The sequence below is a fragment of the Zalophus californianus genome, chromosome 7, assembly GCF_009762305.2.
Source record: "Zalophus californianus isolate mZalCal1 chromosome 7, mZalCal1.pri.v2, whole genome shotgun sequence".
Taxonomy (NCBI): domain Eukaryota; kingdom Metazoa; phylum Chordata; class Mammalia; order Carnivora; family Otariidae; genus Zalophus; species Zalophus californianus.
The window spans coordinates 142642093-142665944 of NC_045601.1; the positions used below are offsets into that span (position 1 = coordinate 142642093).

General features: G+C 42.3%; 1 protein-coding gene and 1 long non-coding RNA gene across 3 annotated transcripts in view; one reads left to right on the forward strand and one right to left on the reverse strand.

Moving 5' to 3' along the window:
• The window catches only part of KIAA0319 (KIAA0319 ortholog), a 96383-nt gene that overhangs the window by 15148 nt on the left and 57383 nt on the right, over positions 1-23852 (reverse strand). For both annotated transcript variants that reach the window (XM_027603664.2, XM_027603663.2), the window contains exons 9-14: positions 22157-22286; positions 9949-10177; positions 6221-6344; positions 4066-4198; positions 2960-3108; positions 607-758 (exon numbers count right to left, since the gene is read on the reverse strand). In XM_027603664.2, the coding sequence (XP_027459465.1) occupies positions 607-758; positions 2960-3108; positions 4066-4198; positions 6221-6344; positions 9949-10177; positions 22157-22286 (917 nt within the window). The remainder of the gene's footprint in view (positions 1-606; positions 759-2959; positions 3109-4065; positions 4199-6220; positions 6345-9948; positions 10178-22156; positions 22287-23852) is intronic.
• Positions 523-23526, forward strand: LOC113927663. Its single transcript, XR_003521699.1, has 3 exons — positions 523-642; positions 8459-8624; positions 23373-23526. It is a non-coding gene; the product is annotated as an uncharacterized LOC113927663 (long non-coding RNA).

The window sequence follows — 23852 nt, forward strand, 5'->3', positions numbered from 1 at the left end:
GAAGCTGAGGAGCAGAATGACTCCCATGGGAAGACTTGGCTTTGAAGTCCCCCCCGGGCTGTGAAAACAACAGGGAAGACTTCAGCCTTTGCTTGAATCTAAGAGCAGCTTGCTGCCTCCAGGCCTCAGAGGAAACCCAGAAGCATAAACACCTTAGTGGGGAGCATGGAAAGGGAGATGAGGTCATAACAGAAATGCTGCTAAGGACTTAACTGTGTGGCCCTCACATTCATCTGCTGAAGCCCTAGCCCCTAGTGTAACTGTGTTTGAAATCGGGCCTGTGAGGAGGGAGGTAGGGTTCCATGAGGTCATAAGGGTGGGGCCCTGATTCCACGGGATTAATGTGCTTGAAGAAGAGACAGCAGAGAGCCCTCCCTCCCTCTCTGCTGTGTGGGGACACAGCGAGAAGGCAGTCACCTGTGAGCCAGAGAGCTCTGACCAGGAGCCAAATCATCCAGAGCCTTAACCTTGGACGTCATGGCCTCCAGAACTGGGAGACATGTCTGTCTGTCATGGAAGCCACCCAGGCCATGGTATTTCCTTACAGTAGCCCGAGCAGACTGACTCCGCGTGATGTAAGCGGGACAACTCTTGTGGAACACTCACCCCAGCGGCTGGGCTCTGGCCATCCCGGACCCACAGGTAGGACACAATTCCTTGGTCATCGGTAGACCTCGAACCGTCCAAAGTAATGCAGTTATTGGGAAGCACAAGCACATGGCGGCCACCAGCGTGGGCTCTGGGAGGACTGTTATTTTCTAAGTCAAATATAGCAAAAATGAAAGCAAAGAGATGGATTTGAAATGCGGGTGGCAGAAGAGTGCAGTAGACTATCCACGATGGCTCCTTCTTGCCCATACGTAGATTTAAAAGAGCCGAGAGGCACTGTTTTCTACCCGTAATATATAGACGTTCTTGTAGCTAGCTCTGTTTATGCGTAGCTGTAATCTGGTGGCCTGTACACGGGGAGATTCTAATAACACGACAGTTTTTCTCTTTTTGAAAAAGAAAAAATGACCTTACTTATCAGGGTCCAGAAAGTGAAAATATTTTAGTTTAAAATATATTCTGAATCATTATGTACTTTAAATTAAAACTTGACTCAAAAACAATCAGGCCTTCACTCCTCCACCTGGGTGTTAAATATGCATGAACAACGTTAAGAGCCATTTCTGATGAAATCGCCTCAGGAGAGAGGAGCCAGGAGAATGGGGTGCAGGGGGAGACCATACTAAGACACAGCCCCACTGTGGGGATGAGGCTGCTGTGAGGGAAATCTGCGTGTTCAGGTGGCGCTCTGGGACCCTACCTGACCCTTGACCCCTTGCAAATGCCCCTTAAAAACAAGTCAAGCAAAAGTCATGGGGTGAGCACAGCCAGATGTTGATCCAAGGGAGCAATGAGCATCCCGCCAATCACCAGCCACTTTCCTCCTGAGAAAACACCCCAGAGATTAGAGCAGAGGCACCTGGTACCGTTAGCAGCGTTTCCACATTGTCCACCACATGCCCCTTCTGGGAGGACTTGTGGGGAGAACCTGGTGTGAAGGCTTAATCCCACCATGGACCGAGGGGGAGGCTGGAACCCACAGAAACAGACTGGCAGTAGACTGCGTAAGCCCGAAGGTCCTTCTGTGAGAAATGATTACTAGACCCTCTCTCGCTCCAACGCTGGACTTAAGGTGGCCACCCCCTTCCAATGCTTATGTCCCTGCAATCTTGAACTCCGTCAGGACTCCCCCCCAGGCACTCTCTGGGCACTCCATCGCCACAAATCCGCCAGGTCCAAACTCAACCCCCCACAAACCCAGGGCTGCTCTTCTCTGGACGGAGGTCAGAGCATGGCGCCACCACCCACCCATGCGCTGAAGTCATCGTCCCTGAGTCATTGGGACACCCACCATCTTTCTGCCCTCCAGAACCACTGAGGCATCAAGGCCTGAGACTTCAGGCTCTAAGATGTCTTTCTAGTCAATCATTTCCCCCCCTGCTCTCCCTGCTGCTGACCTCTCTTCCCATCAAACCATTACCTGTCTTAAAAATCCCAAACTCTCAGGTAAAATGACATGGTGCTAGGGTTTGCTTTAAAATACTCCAACCAAAATAAAAGAAAATATGAATGGCTAGACGACACAAGATTGGCAAACCACTGTTGGCTGCTGAAGCTGGGTGATGGGGACATAATGGTCCAATGAGCCTACTTTCTCTACTTTTATATATGGTTGAAAACATCCACCATAAAACATTTGAAAACAGCCAGACCCATGTCACTTTGCTGATAAAACTGCTTCAGCCTCTCCAGCCTGGCCAGCAGACGAAGTCCCAGCCTCTTCGGCCTGACACATGACCCTTCACAGATTGAGACAAAAGCTCAGCCATTCCCCAGCACACCCACCACTGGCTGGTCTACAGTACCCGACTTTGTCCAGCATGCTCTTGACCACCCCTGTGCTTCAACACATCATGATCATCCATCCATCCATCCATCCACCCATCTGTTCCAGTGCCCAGCATTTGTGAGTTGCCATAAGCCTTGCATTGTGCCCCAGAGGACACAGAAATGTCTGGAACGAAGGTCCTCAAGCAGAGTGGCACGAGACTAGACCACAAGTTAACAAACAATATGGAACTTGAAAACATCTCTGCTCTTCGATTCCCAGGGAGGAGAGAGCGAGCATAACGCCATCACATGGACGCGGGTGTTTCATTGCTAGTAGTCACAGAAGAAGAGGGAAGCCCATTGAAGGTTCACTCAACACACAAAAGGAAATGCTGTTTCTCTGCAGAGGGAGACTGGGAACAGCGAGCATGCTCGGGGGAAGAATGGCTTTTTCTTGGCTGACATGAGTTCAGAGTCTGCGGTTAACCGATAAACACCAGTGCTTCTGAACAATCATGGCTGAGGGTCTTGTGAGACAGGAAAGCAGAAGGTGCCCAACCGCCGCAGTGCCAGGACTCACCCTTCTTCACGGCCACGGTGAGGGTGGTCGTGCTGCTCAGCCCCTGCCCATCAGTCACCGTCAGACGGAAGTGGTGGGTCCCCACCCGGAGCCTGCGCACTGTGGCTACAGCGTCATCGGGATTTTCCATCTGCACGGCACCAGGGCCTCTGTGGAACAGGGAAGTGAACAACAAAACAGAGCAGGCACGATATCTGTGTCCTTATAAAAGCCCGTTTCTACAGCTAAAACACAGCATCTAGAGAATTCCAAGATAACTTTTATCCACTTAAATTCTCTAGTTCAGGGTACAGGTCATAAGTTAATGCCTATTTTAGAATGAGCCTGCGGGATTCCTAGGAAGAAGGTTTTTGTTTTTGGGGGGTTATTTTTTAAGATTTTATTTATTTTAGAGAGAGTGCGCACGCAGGGGGAGGGGCAGAGGGAGAGACAGAATCTCAAGCAGACTCTGCGCTGAGTGTGGAGCCCAACACGGGGCTCAATCTCACAACCCCAAGATCATGACCTGAGCTGAAACCAGGAGTCGGGTGCTTAACCGACTGAGCCATCCAGGTGCCCCCAAAACGGGTCTGGGGGCCGTTTTTTTTTTTTAATTGAACTGTCAGTGAAATGATCTGTCCTTACAAAACAGAGTCTTAGAAACTACTCCCATTTTCTCTTTGAATGAAATTAGGTTAAATCCTCATCTATCTTGACAGAGAGTATGGAAGAGGAAGGGATGAGCCAGATCACAGATCTCCAAAGGGGAATTACAGTGCGGTTATTAAGACTGTGGGCCCTGTCTTCGGAAAAACCCAGTGCCCCCTCTTACCGTCTGGGCAAACCTAGGCTAGTGATCTCACTAGTTTCTGAGAGGCAGAGCAGATGGTTTGAGTGAGTGTAGCCAGGAGGCCTCTGAGGGCCTCCCACAGGTCTCCTAGCACCTAGTCAGTCATGAAGCTCTCCCACCCCAGATGGCCCCTTCCACACTTGATCTGCTCTTCAACAACAGTGCTCCTCACTCCCCAGCATGCTCGAGTTGACTAATTTGGGCCCTCCAGAGAGGGGGCGATGTTAGCCCTGGGCCAGGGGCGTGACCCCCACGGCTCAGTGGTAAGGGGGCCTACCGGACGTGCTCCCAGTGGTAGAGGACGATGCCCTGGTCGTCAGTGCTCCTGCTGCCATCCAGGGTGGTGCTCTCCACCGGGAAGACCAGCTCCTTGTCGGGGCCGGCCACAGCCACCGGAGGCCTGTTGCTTTCTAGAATTACAGAAATGGTGGGAAATGCTATTATCTCTTCAGATTAAGTCTGTGATCCCCTGCTTTCTTGATTTTAGCAAATTACTCCTATTTGGATCAGGCGGGGACTAGAGTGTATGGTGTTCCGGGGGAATCCTGGGGAGAAACACTGCAGTTTTGAGGGTGAGGCTGGGGGGTGCAGACAGCAGGAAATATTGTTCCCTAATACATACATGTTTGGTTTCCTTAAAAGACCTCGAGGGGCGCCCTGGGTGGCTCAGTCCATTAAGCGTTTGACTCGGTTTCGGCTCAGGGTTGTGAGATCAAGCCCCCCACCACCGTCAGGCTCCACACTGAGCGGGGAATCTGTTTGAGGATCCCCCCCACCTCGTGCATGTGTGTGCATGTGCAATCTGTCTCTGAAATAAACAAATAAAATAAAAGACCTCAAAAGTCACAGAGTCAAGAGAGAAGGAAAAGGAACGGGATGGGCAGATGCAGGGAAGAGGGACTGGGGAGAGTGGGGGAGGCAGGCGGGAACTGGAAGGAAGTGAGTTGACAGTTGCTTTGTCAGGCAGGACTTACTTCCTTTTGTCTTTGTAGCCCCGGTGCCTAACACAGTGCCTGGTAAATAATAAATGCTCAAAACATTTCGGTTAAGTGTTGAACAACAGTAAAAGGTATAAGGGGCGCCCGGCTGGCTCAGCCAGTACAACACACGGCTCTTGATCTCAGGGTTGTAAGTCCAGCCCCACACTGGGCGTAGAGATGACTTAAAAATAAAATCTTAGGGGAAAAAAAGATGAAAAAAAGCAAAAGATATAAAGTATTGCTGATATTGATATTGAAATAGACAAATTTTCTGTTAAAATAAAAGTCACAGAGTCAAAAACTGAAGCAGCTATGACCCCGTATCTGGACCATGTCCAACCCGCCCTGCGCTACTCAGTAAAGTTCGGTGAGGCAGTGGTTTCTCTTGTCCTTAGGGTCAAACGCATGACCATCCGTCACGAAGCCCTGGATGGGGAGCCCCGCCTCGCCCCAGAGCAGCTCTGGGCATCCTAACCCCCGCGCCTCCCACTCCCACGTCCTCACCGCTTTCTCTTGTCCCGCTAGACTCTTTAATTCCTTCAACTACCAAACTCCCTTTCATCCCATGGCTTTCATATACTGTTTCCTTCACCTAAAAAACTCTTCCTCTTGCCCTTCTCTCCCCAAATTCACCTGGCCAACTGCAGACCTGAGCTCAGGGAAGACTCTCTGCAGATGCCTCAAGCCCAGGAAGGTGGGTCCTTTCATGGGCTCCAGCAGCGCTGCGTCCATCCCCTAGAAATGCACTGATCCTGTGGTTTTTCAGTGGACTTCCCCATGAGCCCTGGGAGGACAGAGACCAAGTCTTTCTTGTTTAATTCCACATCCCCAGGGTCTAACTGCTAGCACTTACTACATACTAAAGTGAATAAATAAAACAAATAAATGCGTTGCCTATAAGCTGAGTGTATTTTCAGTTGCCAGTATACTGGACAGTTACTGAGATTAGCAGCATCTTCTAGAAAAGTTCTAAAGCAAAGAGCACTGTCATGCAAAAACCTAACCACCCTTAAGGTTATTTAAATCTGCAGGAAGGCAGAGTCCTGGGTTTTCATGAAAGCATTAATGGATTGAGAGATGACCTGGAGTCAAGTCTCCATCTGACTACGAGCCATTGAGCGACCAGGCCACACATCATGACCAGACTCTTCAAGAAGGCCCTGGAGCTCTGCAGTAGAGTGGGACACCTGGAGGAGTGTCTACCTGGCAAGTGGAGCCCTCGAAGGGCCCTGAGGATGTCCATCTGGGCCTCCATGCCATGGTTTAAAGACACAGTCAACACAAGATTCCAAACCACAACAGAAAGCTGCAAAATTCAGCTCCTCCAGCCCCAATTTCTTGATAGTTAATACAGAGAATTTGCCTCCAAATTTCGCCTGTCTGAAGCACAGAAGCCCAGGTGTCATTTCTGCCTTAATCTCTGGGGCCAAAGCCCCCTTCTATCTCACCTACCAGGCTGGACAGTCACAGTGACCACAGCCGTGGATTGCTGCTTTGAAGAATCTGTCACCATCAGCTGGAACATATAGTCTCCTTCCTGCATGGCCGACAAATGAAGGTATGGTGTCTCAACGCCCTAAGTAAAAGCAAGTAGAAATGAGAAAGAAAAAAAAAAAATTTTAAGAAGTAGCATGACGTAATGAAAAATGAATGCTTTTGCTAAATATGGAGATCCTGCCTGAAAAAGAAATGTGTGTGCCCCAAGGAAATGCAATCTAAAGTTCAGTGTGTTTCCTCATACGCTGTTGAAGAAGTACAAATTAATTTGGCCTTTTTGGAGGCCCGTCTGGCAACAGCCATTGACATGTTAAATGAGCATACTCTAACCAGTGATTCTACTTCTTACTACCTACGCTAGAGAAATGCCCATTCACACAAGGAGCCTCACACCTGGATGCTGACAGAAGCATTGTTTATAGTAGCAAACAATGGAAACAGTCTAAATGTTCATCAACAATGGGGCACCTGGGTGGCTCAGTTAGTTAAGCAGCCAACTCTTGATTTCAGCTCGGGTGGATCTCAAGGTCATGAGATCGAGCCCTGTGCTGGGTTCCACACTCATTCGGGAGTCTGCTTGAGATTCTTTCTCTCCCCACTGCTTGCACTCTCTCTCTAAAATCAAGCAATCAATCAATCAATCTTTAAATAAACTTTCATCAATGGGGCGTGGCCAGACCCACCATGATACACTACAATGCTAGTTTAAATGAGAAAGTTTAAAAGAATAAGGTAGATTTATACGTACTGAAATGGAGTTGGACTCCATGCTAGGCGTGGAGCCTACTTAAAGGAAAAAAAAAAGTCTGTAGCTTATAAATAATGAAATGCAAAGATGTCAAAGACATACCATCAAGCAAAAAGAGAAAGTTGCAGAACAATGTATATAATGTGACAGATATTTCTATGTGTACATATGCATATACACAGAACACATAGAAAAGATTCTGTAAGGACAGACATTAAACTGATAAAATTATCACCATAAGGGGACTGGGGTACAATCAAGGTGTATTTGTACTTTATCAGAAGTTAACTTTTTTTTTTTTTAACTACAAGAAGCAATTCATGCATTACTTTTATAAGTAAAAATAACTTTTTAAAACTCTAAGACAACAAAATTTTTCAATAAGACATTTTTTCAATTGAATATATAATGCTGTACTTGTCTCCAGGTTAACAACTTTCACTTTGTTGCTATTGTGTTGCTGTTGGTAACATTTCCAATTACTGCTTATGTTTGAAATTCATGGCATCATGGAAAGGATTTTTAATCCTAAATCCTACTATAATTTTTATACTTTTATAGATCCCAAGATTGTCTAAAGATAAATGTATCTGCATGTATCTATTAAAGGTTTTAATGGAAAATTGAAAAAGAAAACTGATAGAAAATCAATTGTGTTATCACGAGGGGAACTTGTGAAATTTGAAATACATACTTTTAAGAACTTAGAAAAGGTGTTTTTCCCTTTCACTAAATACAGCAAAGCATTTTGCTCTGAAAAGCTCTACAAAAGTATAATTTCCTAGTACTTACTTCAAAATTAATATGGTTACATAAATGCTTATGCACACGGTATAGGGAATGTTGTGGCAAATGAGAAGTGGGCAGACTCATACAGTCACCAAGCACCCTCAAAGCCACCATATGCTCCAGGTAATAGCCTGGAGTCTTCAGATGGCCTTCCCCCATCTAAAGCAAAGCCTCGGCAGGAAGCCCTGCGCGATGTTTAGACTAATAATCTAAGACTCCAGTTTACACAGTCATCTTTGTGATTGCCCAGTTAATAAAAAGATCACCCCTTTTAACATCTTCATCCATCAATCACAAGACAATAACCTTGTTACTGGGGATAATCTCAGAGTGTCCACTGCAGAAGGGCAGGTGTGGAGAAGCTGGCCCTGTGCCCAGCACTTGCTGATTCCCTTGGACATACGTTGGGCAGATATGGATGAATTCTGGGGTGTGAGCTTTGGGCACATAATTCTCAATAACTAAAGGAAAGAAAATTTGGATTTTTTAAAAAATTTTATTGGTAAGTAATCTCCATATCCAACGAGGGGCTCTAACTCACAACCCTGAGATTAAGAGTCACACGCTCTTCTGACTGAGCCAGTCAGGCATCCCTGGAATATTTTTTTAACCAAGGAAATACAAAATATCCCATCTTTTCTGTTTTGCATGTAAAGCCCTCTGAATCAGAAGTCTTAGCACAACAGAAGCAAACAGCACGTGCCACAACCCTTAGAGATGGACACTACGGCACGGCCCTCTCAAGTTCCATACACCCAACCAGTCATTTTAAATTCATCATAATTGCAAAATACTGTCCAGAAACATCAGAAAGTAAAGTAGGTAAGCTTTCGTGGGATATCTGACTTCATCTAAAATACTAACAAGAAATTTATGTTGCACAGATGAGATGGAATTTGAAGGAGTACAGGTGGCAATATAAGGTCCTACCTTTTTTCCATTAAACTTTCAAATAATAACCTGAAACTAACATAACACTGTATGTTAACTGGAATTAAAATAAAAACGGAAGGGGTGCCTGACTGGCTCAGTCAATAGAGTATGCAACTCTTGCTCTTGGGGTCGTGACTTCAAGCCCCACATTGGGCGTAGGGCTTGCTTATATATATACATAACAAAAAAAAAGAATAAAATGAAAACTGTCAAATAATAACTTAAAAATAGCAAGCTGGTTAGCAATAAAAACAAATAGTTCTGGCCACCACCAAAAGAAGAGGAAGCAAATAGCTTATACACACTCATGTGCACACATACTACTCACAGCAAAAGTGTCTATGGCAGTATGTCTTTAGACAAATAGATTTGAGCAAATTAAAGTTTAGATACAAAAAGCTCTTAAAAAGAGACCACTAGATCCAGAAAAGATGACAATGAAATTTCTAAAAATATGACAAACAAAATAAGGAAAAATTTCCTGATAATAAATTTTATGTTGGATTCTTTATCTAAAGTTTCTCCCAATACTAAAATAATATTTCTGTAGCAAATGTTGGGTCATACTTTCCCCAAACTAGCCTCAAGGTCAAGCTATCAATACAGCACCCACTTAGTTTCTATTCTGTGCTTACAGAGAATGGATGAGGGGAAAGGATGTAAGTTTGGAAAATCTATGAATTTAGGTGCTCTTCCAATAGTTGTAATACATCAGACAATCTTCTAAAACATATTTTCTGGATTTATACCACATAACAATAATTTAGGTAGGTAGGAAGGTAGATAGATGTGTGAACAGTTTTAAATGGACAGACATACAGATGGATGGATGGATAGATGGATGGATGGGTGGGTGGGTAGATGGGTGGATAGGTAGATGGATTGACGATTCATGGATGGATTGGATTCATAGGTGGATAGATGAATGGATGGGTGGGTGGGTAGATGGATGGGTGGGTGGATGGGTGGACAGATAGATGGATGGACAGGTGGGTAGGTGGCTAGATGAATGGATAGATGGTTAGATAGATGGGTAGGTGGGTGGTTGGATACATGGGTAGGTGTGTGGGTGGCTGGTTGGATAGATGGGTAGGTGGGTGGGTGGGTGGGTGGTTGGATAGATGGGTGGGTGGCTGGATAGATGGGTAGGTGGGTGGGTGGGTGGTTGGATGGACAGACAAGTAAAAGGTTGAAGGCAGGATAGAGAACTTGCCTGCATGGCCACCTCTTTGCTCTTACTCCCTGGACCCAGGGACCACTCATAGAGGACAATCTGGTGATCATCACTGCTCTGGTTTCCATTCAAAGTGATGGAGTTTTGGGGCAAAGTTATGGTCTGATTTGGTCCTGCATTGGCAACTGGAGGATGGTCCACAGCACTGTTGACTATTAGGGATGCAGTTGTGGAGTTAGAGGCTCCATCCGAGTCTGTAACAGTCAATCTACAAAAAGGAGAAATATGAGAAACAAAATAAAGAAAAATGTTGCAAAAAAAAAAAATCACGTTGCAAGAAGATGCCAAGTCTTAAGGCAAATGGTCCATTTAATCTGCCCATGGTACATTTCTCAGAAAAACTCAGAAGAGATGTAAACAGAAATTTGAGGATGAGGCTGAGAAAAGAAGAGTGTATCTGAGGGTTTTTTTGTTAATGTGTTGCTGTTGGTTTATTTTATTTTTAGCTAGTAATACAGCCACATGATGGAGTTGTATCTTATATGGGTTTCTGACTAGTCTTGGAGACGCCAGATGAATAAATCTTCCTCAACCAACATAGGAACCTCCCTCTAGTACCTGAAACAAAGAATGTGTCGGGGTTAGGTCCTGCCTTCAGGTGTGAGCACGTGGAGACACTACATCACTCATCATCTACAAGGATTTTGCATTTTTTTTTTATTCTTTTCTAGAGGACTTAATATAATTATGTTTTCAGCACACTCCTTGCAGACACTCGTTCAGGACATCCTGTGGTGAACTCACTACTGATGAGGTCCTGGATCAGGAACTAATATGGTCACTTCATCCTTCTGGGGTAAAGATGTTGGTTCTGAACAGTGATGAATGTTATACGGGTGTTAGTAGGAACAGGATAATGAAGCTAGGGGAAGAACACAGGCCTTACCTGTAGTAAGGTGTGTGTGTATGGGGGCACACGTATTCTGTGCACCCTTTCACACTAGCCCACACACTCCATACAACCAAGATCTAAACTCTGGTTCAGGCTCTGACAGCAAACCAAGCATCTGAGATCCCTCCTCCTCAGCGAGGCTGTCAGGACACATCCTGGGGCCCCTAAGGGGATTTCTTCATGGTAAAATGGAGACAGCAGCAATAATGTGCCTCAACCAGATGATGAACTAAGTAAAAATGAAATGGGGAGGAGTTAGGATGGCAGAGGAGTAAGGGGACCCTATGCTTGCCTTGTCCCTCAAACACAGCTAGATAAATATCAACTCATTCTGAACACCCAGGAAATCGATCTGAGGGCTGAGAGAACAAACTGCCGAAGTAGAGGGAGAAAAGAGGCCACAATGTGGAAGGTAGGAGGTGCAGAGATGTGATTTGGGGGGGAAAAGAATCCCGGGTGCTGTAGAGGGGAGGGAGCCCTGATCAGAGAGAGAGCAAACAGCACACAGGGGATTGAACAAGAAAAACACTTCCCCAAAGCCACTGACTGGGAAAATGAAAGAGCCTCCTTATTGTGAGTTTTTACAATCAACAGAGCTCAAAGACGGAAGTTTTAGAAGTCTGCACTGCAGCCAGTGTGGAGCCCAGTGGGCACAGTGGTGCTCCTGTGGAGAAGGAGGGCAGAGGCCTGGGAGTGGACAGTGTGGTCTGAGGATCCCCTGAATCACACTGGGAGAGACAGCTCCCCTTCTTGGAGCGCACTTGGGAGAGGTGGTACTGCCTCATGGGGACAAAAGAGCTGGTGGGCGCCACTGCACTGCCCTGTTCATTAGCATAGGGGCAGAGGCACCTGCTGAGGGCAGCTAACCTGGACACCAGCTTTTTGCTGTGCTTTACTCTGAACTCCAAGCACCTGTGCATTCCTGCAACTGCCCTTCTGGAACAAACTCCCACCAGCCCCAGTGCCCCAAGACCCTCCTCCAGAGGATCATCGTGGGTCCAGGCAGTGCTGGGTCCCTAAAATTTGGAGTTTTGAAACTCTGTCAGATGCCAGAGATAAAATATAGAAGCACTGTGCCACCAGGTGGGCAGATAGCTCAGTCACAGACACGGTGAAGGCAGAGATCTGAGGGATACCTGGCACACAAGGGAAGATTCTTCACTCTTCTGTGAGGACAGTGAGGGCACAAGTTCACCTGTTGGGGGCCCAGGGAGAGGGTGGATGCCATTTTTTTCCTCCACCCAACAGCACCACTGGATTTCAGTGAGCAGCAGAGTGAGTGCCCCCTCCCCACACCCATCCAGGGGAGGCTGGAGCCACTTACCCCAAACTTCACCCCCTGTACTCTGCAGGTGCTTCTATGCTAGGGCAAGTATGCCTAAGAGCCAGGGCAACAGGCTTCTCCCCCAGAAAACAAGCATAAATCCCCCACAAGCACCAAGTCTACTGATGATAGAGTGCTGCAAAGTTTCAGCTCTAGTGGAAATAGGATCTGGCCTTTTTTAACAAACAGATGAAAGCATATCTAGTTAAAACTTGTCACACACTGGACAAGGTCCAAACACTCCTTAGTGCAAGCAAGGAAAAACTCAGCAGAGGGCTGACCTGAGGGAAAGAGCCCCCAAAACACAGCATCAGGGTGCACGTAGCACAGACCAGACACACATCCCGAAGCACCAGGCCCTGGACAGTATATGACCTCTTCTTAATAAGCCACTACTCTCAGGAGCAGGAAACATAAAAGGCTTTCCTAACACAAAGAAGATACAGATCTAGCCAAAATGCCAACACAGAGGAAATCATCCCAAAAGGAAGAAGAAGAAAAGGTCATGGCCAGGGACCTAATCAAAACAGATATAAACAATATGCCTGCTCCAGAACTGAAAAAAACAGTCATAAGGATACTAGCTGGGCTTGAGAAAAGCATAGAAGATATCAGGGAGTCCCTTACCACAGAGATAAAAGACCTAAAAACGAGTCAGGCTAAAATAAAAAATGCTGTAACTGAGATGCGAAACAGACTGGATGTAATGACCACAAGGATGGAAGAAGCAGAGGAGAGAATAGGTGACATAGAAGACAAAATTATGGAAAATAAGCTGAAAAGAAGAGGGAAAGAAAAATACTGGATCACGAATGTAGAATTAGGGAACTCAGTGACTCCATAAAGGGCAATATCATTCGTATCATAGAAGTCTCAGAAGAGTGGGAAAAGGGACACACGGTTTATTTGAGCAAATTATAGCTGAAAACTTCCCTAATCTGTGGAAAGAAACATTCAATCCAGGAGGCACAGATAACTCCCATCAAAATCAACAAAAGCAGGCCAACACTAAGATATATCACAGTAAATTTTCAAAATACAGAGATAAGGAAAAAATCCTTAAAAGCAGCAAGGGAAGACAAATACGGTTAGCAGCTGATCTATCCACAGAAACTCGGCAGGCCAGAAGAGAGTGGCATGATACATTCAACATGCTGAATGGGAAAAATCTGCAGCCAAGAACACTTTATCCAGCAAGGCTGTCATTCAGGACAGAAGGAGAGATAAAGAGTTTCCCAGACAAACAAAAACTAAAGGAGTTCGTGAACAATAAACCAGCCCTGTAAGAAATATAAAAGTGGACTCTTCTGAGTGGGGAAGAAAGCCAAAAGCAACAGTGGGAAAGAAAGACTGAAAACAACAAAGACTAGAAAGGAAAAGAGAAAATCTCCAAAAACAATGACTTTACAGGTAACACAATGGCATTAACAGCATTATCTCCCAATAATCACTCTGAACGTAAATGGACTAAATGCTCCAATAAAGAGAAGCAGGGTATCAGAATGGATAAAAAAAACAAGAATAATCTATATACTGTCTACAAGAGACTCATTTTAGACCTAAAGACACCTGCAGATTCAAACCGGGGGTTGGAGAACCATCTATCATGCTTATGAGCATCAAAAGAAAGCCAGAGTAGCCATACTTGTATCAGACAAACTAGATTTTAAAGCAAAGACTGTAACAAGAGATGAATAAGGGCACTATATCATAATTAAAGGGTCTATCCATCAAGAAGATCTAACATTGTAAATATGCCCCCAACTTGGGAACCCCAAATATATATATCAATTAACAATAAACATAAAGAAACTCATTGATAACAATACAATAATAGTAGAGGACTTTAACACCCCACTTAAATCAATGGACAAATCATCTAAGCAGATCAACAAAGAAACAATGGCTCTGAATGACATACTGGACCAGATGGACTTAACAGATCTATTCAGAACACTTCATCCTAAAGCAGCAGAATACACATTCTTCTTGGGTGCACATGGAACATTCTCCAGAATAGATAACATACTGGGTCACAAATCAGCGCTCAACAAATACAAAAAGATTGAGATCATACCATGCATATTTTCAGACCACAATATTATGAAACTTGTAGTCAACCACAGGAAAAAATTGGGAAAGACCACAAATACACAGAGGTTAAAGAACATCCTACTAAAGAATGAATGGGTTAACCAGGAAATTAAAGAAGAAATTAAAAAAATACATGGAAGCAAAAGAAAATAAAAATACGACAGTCCAAAACCTTTGGGATGTAGCAAAGGTAAGTATATAGTGATACAGGCCTTCCTCAAATACACAACCTAATCTTAGACCTAAAGGAGCTAGAAAAGGAACAGCAAATAAAACCTAAATCCAGAAGGCGAAGGGAAATAAAAAGATTAGAGCAGAAATAAATGATACAGAAACTAAAAAAACAACAGAACAGATCAATGAGACCAGGCTGTGGTTCTCTGAAATAATTACTAAAATTGATAAACCCCTTGCCAGACTTACCAAAAACAAAAGAGAAAGGATCCAATTAAATAAAATCACAAATGAGAGGGGAGAAATAACCACCAACACCAAAGAAATACAAAAAAAGTATAAGAGAATATTGTGAAAAAGGATAGGCCAACAAACTAGACAACCTGGAAGAAATGGATAAATTCCCAGAAACAGACGAAGTACCAAACCTGAAAAAGGAAGAAATAGAAAACTTGAACAGACCCATAACCAGCAAGGAAATTGAAGCAGTAATTAAAAATTTCTCAACAAACAAAAGTCCAGGGCCAGATGGCTTCCCAGGGGAATTCTCCCAAACATTTAAAGAAGAGCTAATACCTATTCTTCTCAAACTGTTCCAAAAAATAGAAACAGAAAGAAAACTTCCAAACTCATTCTATGAGGCCAGCATTACCCTGAGAGTAAAACCAGATAAAGACTCCACTATAAAAGAGAACTACACGCCATAATCCCTGATGAACATGGATGCAAAATTCTCAATAAAATACTAAAAATTGAATCCAACAGTACTTTAGAAGAATCATTCACCACAGTCAAGTGGGATTTATTCCTGGGCTACAAGGGTGGTTCAATATTTGCAAATTAATCAATGTGACTAATTGATCACATTAATAAAAGAAAGAATAAGGACCATACGATACTGTCAAAGGATGCAGAAAAAGTATTTGACAAAGTACGACAATCATTCATGATAAAAGCCCTCAAAAAAATAGGGACAGAGAGAACATACCTTAACATAATGAAGGCCATATATGAAAAACCCACAGCTAATACCATCCTCAACGGGGAAAAATTGAGTTTTTCCTCTATGGTAAGGAAGAAAGGGATGTCCACTATCACCACTGTGATTTAACATAGTACTAGAAGTCCTAGATACAGCAATCAGACAACAAAAAGATAAAAGTCATCCATATAAAAAGCTTCTGCACAGCAAAGGAAACAGTCAACAAAACAAAGAGGCAACCCACAGAATGGGAGAAGATATTTGCAAATGACACTACAGATAAAGGGCTGGTATCCAAGATCTATAAAGAACTTCTCAAACTCAACACCCAAAAAACAAATAATCAAGTCAAAAAGTGGGCAGAAGATATGAAAAGACACTTCTCTGAAGAAGACATACAAATGGCTAACAGACACATGAAAAAATGTTCCTCATCCTTAGCCATCAGGGAAATTCAAATCAAAACCACATTGAGATACCACCTTACACCAGTTAGAATGGCAAAAATGGACAAGGCAAGAAACAACAAATGTTGGAGAGGTTGTGGAGAAAGGGGAACCCTCTTACACTGTTGGTGGGAATGCAAGCTGTTACAGCCACTTTGGAAAACAGTGTGGAGGTGCCTCAAAAATTTAAAAATAGAGCCTCCCTATGACCCAGCAATTGCACTCCTGGGTATTTACCACAAGGACACAGATGGAGTGAAAAGAAGGGCCATATGCACCCCAATGTTCATAGCAGCAATGTCCACAATGGCCAAACTGTGGAAAGAGCTGAGATGCCCTTCAACAGATGAATGGATAAAGAAGATGTGGGCCATATACAATGTAATATTACTCAGCCATCAGAAAGGATGAATACCCAACTTTTACATCAACACGGATGGGACTGGAGGAGATGATGCTAAGTGAAATAAGTCAAGCAGAGAAAGTCAATTATCACATGGTTTCACTTATTTGTGGACCATAAGGAACAGCATGGAGGACATTAGGAGAAGGAAGGGAAAAATGAAGGGGTGCAAATCGGAGGGGGAGAGGAACCATGAGAGACTATGGACTCTGAGAGACAAACAGGGTTTTAGAGGGGAGGGGGGTGGGGGATGGGTTAGCCTGGTGATGGGTATTAAGGAGGGCACGTACTGCATGGAGCACTGGGTGTTATACAAAAACAATGGATCATGGAACGCTACATCAAAAACTAATGATGTATTGTATGGTGACTAAAATAACATAATAAAATTTAAAAAAAAAGATAAAAGTCATCCAAATTGGCAAGGAAGAAGTCAAACTATCACTATTGACAGATGACATGATACTCTATGTAGAAATGAAATACTCCACCAAAAAAAACTGCTAGAACTGGTACAGGAATTCCGTAAAGTCTCAGGATACAAAATCAGCACACAGAAGTCTGTTGCATTTCTATACACCAATAATGAAGCAGCAGAAAGAGAAATTAAGGAGTCAATCCCATTTACAATTGCACCAAAAACCATAAGATACCTAGGAATAAACCTAACCAAAGAGGTAAAAGAATCTGTACTCTGAAAACTACAGAACACTTATGAAAGAAATCAAAGATGACACAAAGAAATGGAAAAACATTCCATGCTCATGAATTGGAAGAACAAATATTGTTAAAATGTCTATATATACCCAAAGCAATCTACACATTTAATGCAATCCCTATCAAAACACCACCAGAATTTTTCACAGAGCTAGAACAAATAATCCTAAAACTTGTATGGGAACCACAAGACACCCCGAATAGTCAAAGCAATCTTGAGAAAGAAAAGCAAAGCTGGTGGCATCACAATTCCGGACTTCCAGCTCTATTACAAAGCTGTCATCATCAAGACAGTATCGTACTGGCACAAAAAAAAAGATCAATGGAACAGAATATAGAACCCAGAAATGGACCCTCAACTCTATGATCCACTAATCTTCAACAAAGCAGGAAAGAATATCCAATGGAAAAAAGATAGTCTCTTCAAAAAAGGGTGTTGGGAAAATTGGACAGCCACTTGCAGAAGAATGAAACTGGACCGCTTTCTTACACCATGCACAAAAATAAACTCAAAATGGATGAAAGACCTAAATGTGAGACAGGAATCCATCAAAATCCTAGAGGAGAGGGGCGCCTGGGTAGCTCAGTCGTTAAGCATCTGCCTTCGGCTCAGGTCATGATCCCAGGGCCCTGGGATGGAGCCCCGCATTGGGCTCCCTGCTTGGCGGGAAACCTGCTTCTCCCTCCCCCACTCCCTGTGCTTGTGTTCCTTCTCTTGCTGTTTCTCTCTCTGTCAAATAAATAAATAAAATCTTTAAAAAAAAAATTCTAGAGAACACCTGTGACCTCTGTGACCTCGGCCAGAGCAATTTGTCCCTAGACACGTCTCCGGAGGCAAGGGAAACAAAGGCAAAAATGAACTATTGGGATTTCATCAAGATAAAAAGCTTCTGCACAGCAAAGGAAACAATCAACAAGACTAAAAGGCAACCTACAGAATGGGAGAAGATATTTGCAAATGACATATCAGATAAAGGGCTAGAATCCAAAACCTATAAAGAACTTGTCAAAGTCAACACCAAAAAACAAATAAATAAACCAGTTAAGAAACGGGCAGAAGACATGAACGGACATTTCTCCAAAGGAGACATCCAAATGGCCAACAGACACATGAAAAGATGCTCAACATCACTCTTCATCAGGGAAATCCAAATCAAAACCTCAATGAGATACCACCTCACACCAGTCAGAATGGCTAAAATGAACAACTCAGGAAACAACAGATGTTGGTGAGGATGTGGAGAAAGGGGAACCCCCCTACACTGTTGGTGGGAATGCAAATTGGTACAGCCACCCTGGAAAACAGTAGATTTCCTCAAAAAGTTAAAAATAGGACAACACTATGATCCAGCAAGTACACTACTGGGTATTTATCCAAAGGATACAAAAATACTGATTCAAAGGGGCACATGCACCCCGTTGTTCATAGCAATATTATCAACAATAGCCAAATTATGGAAGCAGCCCAAATGTCCACTGGCTGAACGGATAAAGCAGATGTGGTATATATACAATGGAATGTTACTCAGCCATCAAAAAGGATGAATTCTTGCCATTTGCAATGACATGGATGGAGCTAGAAAGTACAATGCTAAGTGAAGTAAGTCAGAAAAAGACAAAATCATATGATTTCACTCATATGTGGAATTTAAGAAACAAAACAGATGAGCAAAGGGGAAGGAAGAAAAGAAATGAAAAGAGGGGGAGGCAAACCATGAGACTCTCAACTCTAGAGAACAAGCTGAGGGTTGCTGGGGGGGTGGGGGGTTGGGGTAACTGGGTGACGGGCATTAAGGAGGGCATGTGATGTAATGAGCACTGGGTGTTATATGAGACTGATGAATCACTGAATTCTACTCCTGAAACCAATATTACATTATATTGTTAGCTAACTAGAATTTAAATAAAAACTAAAATAAAAAAAGAATCAAAAGAACCTCATAAAGTGGCATGAACATATACACTATGAGTGTACAAGTATCTGTTTGAGTCCCTGCTGTCAATTCTTTGGGGTATATATCTAGAAGCAAGATTACAGACATGGTAATTCTATGCTTAATGTTTTGAGGAACTAACAAACTATTCTCCACGCAGGTACACCATTTTACTTTCCCACCAGCAGTGCCCAAGGGTTCCCCTTTCACCATATCCTCACCAACACTTATTTTCCATTTTTTAAATAATAAGCCAACCTAATGGGGTAAGCTACTTCTTAAGCTGAGATTTCAAATAAACCAAAACAAACATTTTCACAACACATGTACAATGTAAAATACTCTAGAGCACCTCTGTGAACTTTTTAGTCAAAGATGAATCCAATCAGATGCCTGGGAATTTCTTAACCTAGTCAGACTTCAGAAGATTCATAAATATATGGATGCATGGATAGATGGATTTCTTTGAAATCATTAAATTCTTAAAGACCTTAAAAATATAATAAACCAAAATATGTGGTATACAATTAAAGAGTACTTAGCGGAAAATTATAGTTTTAAAGGCTTTAGAGACATTTAAGGAAGATTTAATATGAATGATCCAAGATTCTACTCTAAGAATTTAGAAGAGCAAAGTAAATAAAAAGCAAATAGAAGTAAAGAAATAGTAAAGATATGAGCAGAAACCAACAAATTAGAAAATAGACAAAATTAACACAGCTCTAGTTAGGGGTTCTTTGAAAAGATAAACAAATTAACAAAATCCTTAATTAGACTGATCAGAAAAAAAAGAGAACACAAATCATCAATAGAGTAAATGAAAAAGGAGTTATCACCACAGATTCTATGGGTATGAAAGGATAATATGAAAATACTATAAAACCCTTTGTGCCAACAAATTCGACAATTTAGATGGAATAGACAAACTTTTTGCAAAATACAACTTATTAAAAACCTATGCAAGGAAAAAAAAAACCAGCAACAGAAAATCTAAATAGCCTTACAACTATTTCAAAAATTGCATTTGCTATCAAAAACTTTCCCAAAAACAAAACTCCAGGCCCAGTGATTTTACTGGTGAATTCTGTCAAACATTCAAGGAAGAAACACCACCAGTTGTTCACAAATGTTTCAGAAAGTAGAGGAGGACAGATCACTGGCCACCTTGTTTCATCAGGCCAGTGTGATCCTCATACCCAAACTTGACTAAGACATTGCAAAAAAAAGAGAGAATGGCATTGACCAATATCTCTCATGAAGATAGACAAAAAACCCTTACCAAAATATTAGCAAGTTTAATACAGTGCTATATAAAAAGGATATCATGACCAAATAGCATTTACCCCATGAATGCAAGGTTGATTTAACATTCAAAAATACCACACAATACATAAAAATAACTCAAAAGAGATCACAGATCTAAATATAAAATCTAGAACTACAGAGGTAACAGAAAAAACAGGAAATCTTTACAGTCTTAGGATAGGCAAAGCTTACTTAATTAGAACACAAAAAGCATGAAACAAAAGAAAAAAAATTGATGAATTAGACTTCATCAAAACGTAGAATTTTTCCTCTTCCAAAGGTTAAGAAAATACACTTGATCTTAGCCAAAAGGTTGAGAAGCTATTGAAAGATTAAGAAAAGAAAAAAATCATATACTGGCAGAAAATATCCGCAACACATACATAAAATAATGAGCTTGTCTCAGAATGTATAAAGACTTGGGGCACCTGGGTGGCTCAGTCGGTTGGGCATCTGCCTTTGGCTCAGGTCATGATCCCAGGGTCCTGGGATCGAGCCCAGCGTTGGGCTCCCTGCTCCGTGGGAAGCCTGCTTCTCCCTCTCCCTCTGCCCCTCCCCCTGCTTGTGCTCTGTCAAATAAATAAATAAAAATCTTTAAAAAAGAATGTATAAAGACTCTTAAAACTAAATAAGACAAACAATATAATTTTTTAAATAAGGAAAGGAAGGGCACCTGGCTGGCTCAGTTGGTAGAACATGCGACTCTTGGTCTTAGGGTCATGAGTTCGAGACCCCATGTTGGGGCAGTTTACTTAAAAAAATAAAGGGGACATTAAAAAAAATAAAATAGGAAAAGGATACTTCACAGAAAAAGTTATATGAATGGCCAATAAGCACGTGAAAATATGCTTAATATCATTGGTCATCACGAAAATGCAAATTAAAACCATAAGGAGATACTACCATTCATTAAATTAAATAAAATTAAAAAGACTGACTATACCAAGTATTGGTGAGTATGTGGAGATTGAACACCCACCTCAGGAAAGAGTTTGGCAATTTCTTAAAATGTTAACCATAAACTCACCATAGAACCTGACCTTCCCACTATTCCACGATTTACCCCATAAAAATAAAAATACCTGTCCACACAAACACTTAAAGTAAATTTTAATGGCACCTTTATTTGTAGTAGTTCAAAGGTGTAAACAGCCCAGATGTCCATACTAGATGTAAGGATAAATAAACTGTGGTACATCCACAGACCAGAAGAGTACTCAGCAACAAAAAGGAACAACCTATTGGTACAGACAATATGGATGAATCAACATCATTTGCAGAGTGAAAGAAAACACAGGTAAAAAGGAGTACATATTGTATGATTCCATTGATGTGAAATTCTAGACAGTACAAAATAATTTAAACTGACAGAAAGCAGCTCCATGTTGCCCAAGGACAGGAGTGGAGAGACAAATGGAAATCCAAGGGGCACAAGGAGACCTCCAGGTTGAGGGACATGTTTATTATCTTGATTGTGATGATGGTCTTCCGGACAGTCACGTGTCAAAACTCATCAAGTGTTATATCTTAATTATGCACAGTTTATTATGTCTCAGTTATAGCTTTAAAAGTTATGGAAAGAAAAAGATTAAGAAACAGATAAATCACATAACTCTGCCTCACTCTGAAGATACAAAATTTCTTTCACGTAACAACACAGCAAAAGGATGCCATCCGAATACCATTCCTTACAATCAAAACCAAATGTTTCCAATAACCAGGCACTTCCAATTCATACTCCGCCATGAGCCTATCAGTCGAAAGTGGCTGCCAACCAAAACCCCCAAGGAAGCCTCATTGGCCTTGACCTCTTGATCAAAATGAAAAGAGGTACAGTGTAGTGTAGAGGCATGAGTTTAAGGAAATAGTCGCAACACAAGTTCTGAAAGCACAGCAAAGGTGGAGAAACCACTTGCCTGAAAGTGTAGTTTCCAGGAACAAGGTTAGACAGATGTAAGACGGGGGAATCCGCGGGAGTGTCCTCTCGGAACGGGCCGCTAATTTCTTCCCAGCGGTAACTCACAATTTTAGTGTCATCCGTACTTTCTAGAAAGATTTATTTACTTATTTAAATTTTATTTTATTTTAGTATGTTAGTCACCATACAGTACATCATTAGTTTTTGATGCAGTGTTCCATGATTCATTGTTTTCGTATAACACCCAGTGCCCCATGCAGTACGTGCCCTCCTTAATACCCATTACTGTGCTAACCCATCCCCCCACCCCTCTCCCCTCTAGAACCCTCAGTTTGTTTCTCGGAGTCCATAGTCTCTCATGGTTCATCTCCCCCTCCGATTTCCCCCCTTCATTTTTCCCTTCCTTCTCCTAATGTCCTCCACGGTATTCGTTATGTTCCGCGAATAAAGATTTAAAAATAAGTGAAGGCTAGAATGAAATGCAACAACAGTAAAACATAAATTTTGTAATTTATCGTCTTCATGCTTAAATTTGTTTTTGCATGGAATTACAGAATTACATAGATTTCAAAGGACATGTCTTATGTGCTGGTAGGAGGATTTCTTCTTCTCCCTAAACTATCATCACTATTTTACTCCTGAATTTCCTCAGTTGTGAATTTAAAAAAGCACAGTGACAGGCACTCTTGCTTTTTTAAGAACGGGAGTCAAGCAGATGTACCATATTGAAATGCTACTTCTACTCATCTCGACTTCAGCACGTGATACCTTCCTGGTATTTTCTGTACATATTGGAAGTGACCGATAAAGAACTAAGAGATGCTTACATATAAATACAACACGCCTTTACTACCCACATCATTCAGGTGTAAATCCAGAGAAAGGTAGTATCCTACAAGAAAACTTCCCCTCTCTGCTTTAGAAGAGAGCAAACCAATGTGCTACATAGAATCACAGAGACTTAGACCTGGAAGGGAGCCCGCTGCATCTAATGCAGGGAAAGAACCAACTAGTTCAAGTGACAGATTAATAATCCCACTTTCCTATACCTAAGCCGTCCTGCACTAGAGAAATCAAAATGTGGTACATTTCCTCATGTAAATATTTTCACCTAAAATATGCTTTGTTTTCATGCTGGGAAGGGGGGAAGTGTGGATATTTATATTTGAATAGGCGCAGATGATGAGGTCAGTGTGATTTCTGTATATTTGCAGATTTGCAAAATGGAGCCGCATTAGCTGCTGAGAATTACCCTTCTTCCAACAACCAAGGCAACGATTCTTTACTCCACCAGCTCTGGTATTAGCTTTGTGATGAAATGTACATAAATGCAAATACTGGTTACACTGAGATTGAATGTTATTTTGTCATATGTTGTCATACGTCTCTATCTATATTAATATACTGCCAAACGTAGGAAATGTTGTCATCTACTCTCACTTGCACGGAGGCCTGGAGTCAGGGGTCCCTTCCACATATAAGAGAAGGAATGAAGTCCGATTGAATTAACAAAACACTACCCACCCTAGATGAAGGCAACCCTTCTCATATTTGTGAACGTGATTTTCCAATTGCTCATCACATATACCTTATCAAAAGCAGATTCTCTAAGAATCACTTTAATTCTGAATTGAACAGTTAGGCTCTAAAGAAGCCTTCACGGACAGGTGGGACATAACTGACTGCAAGGTGAG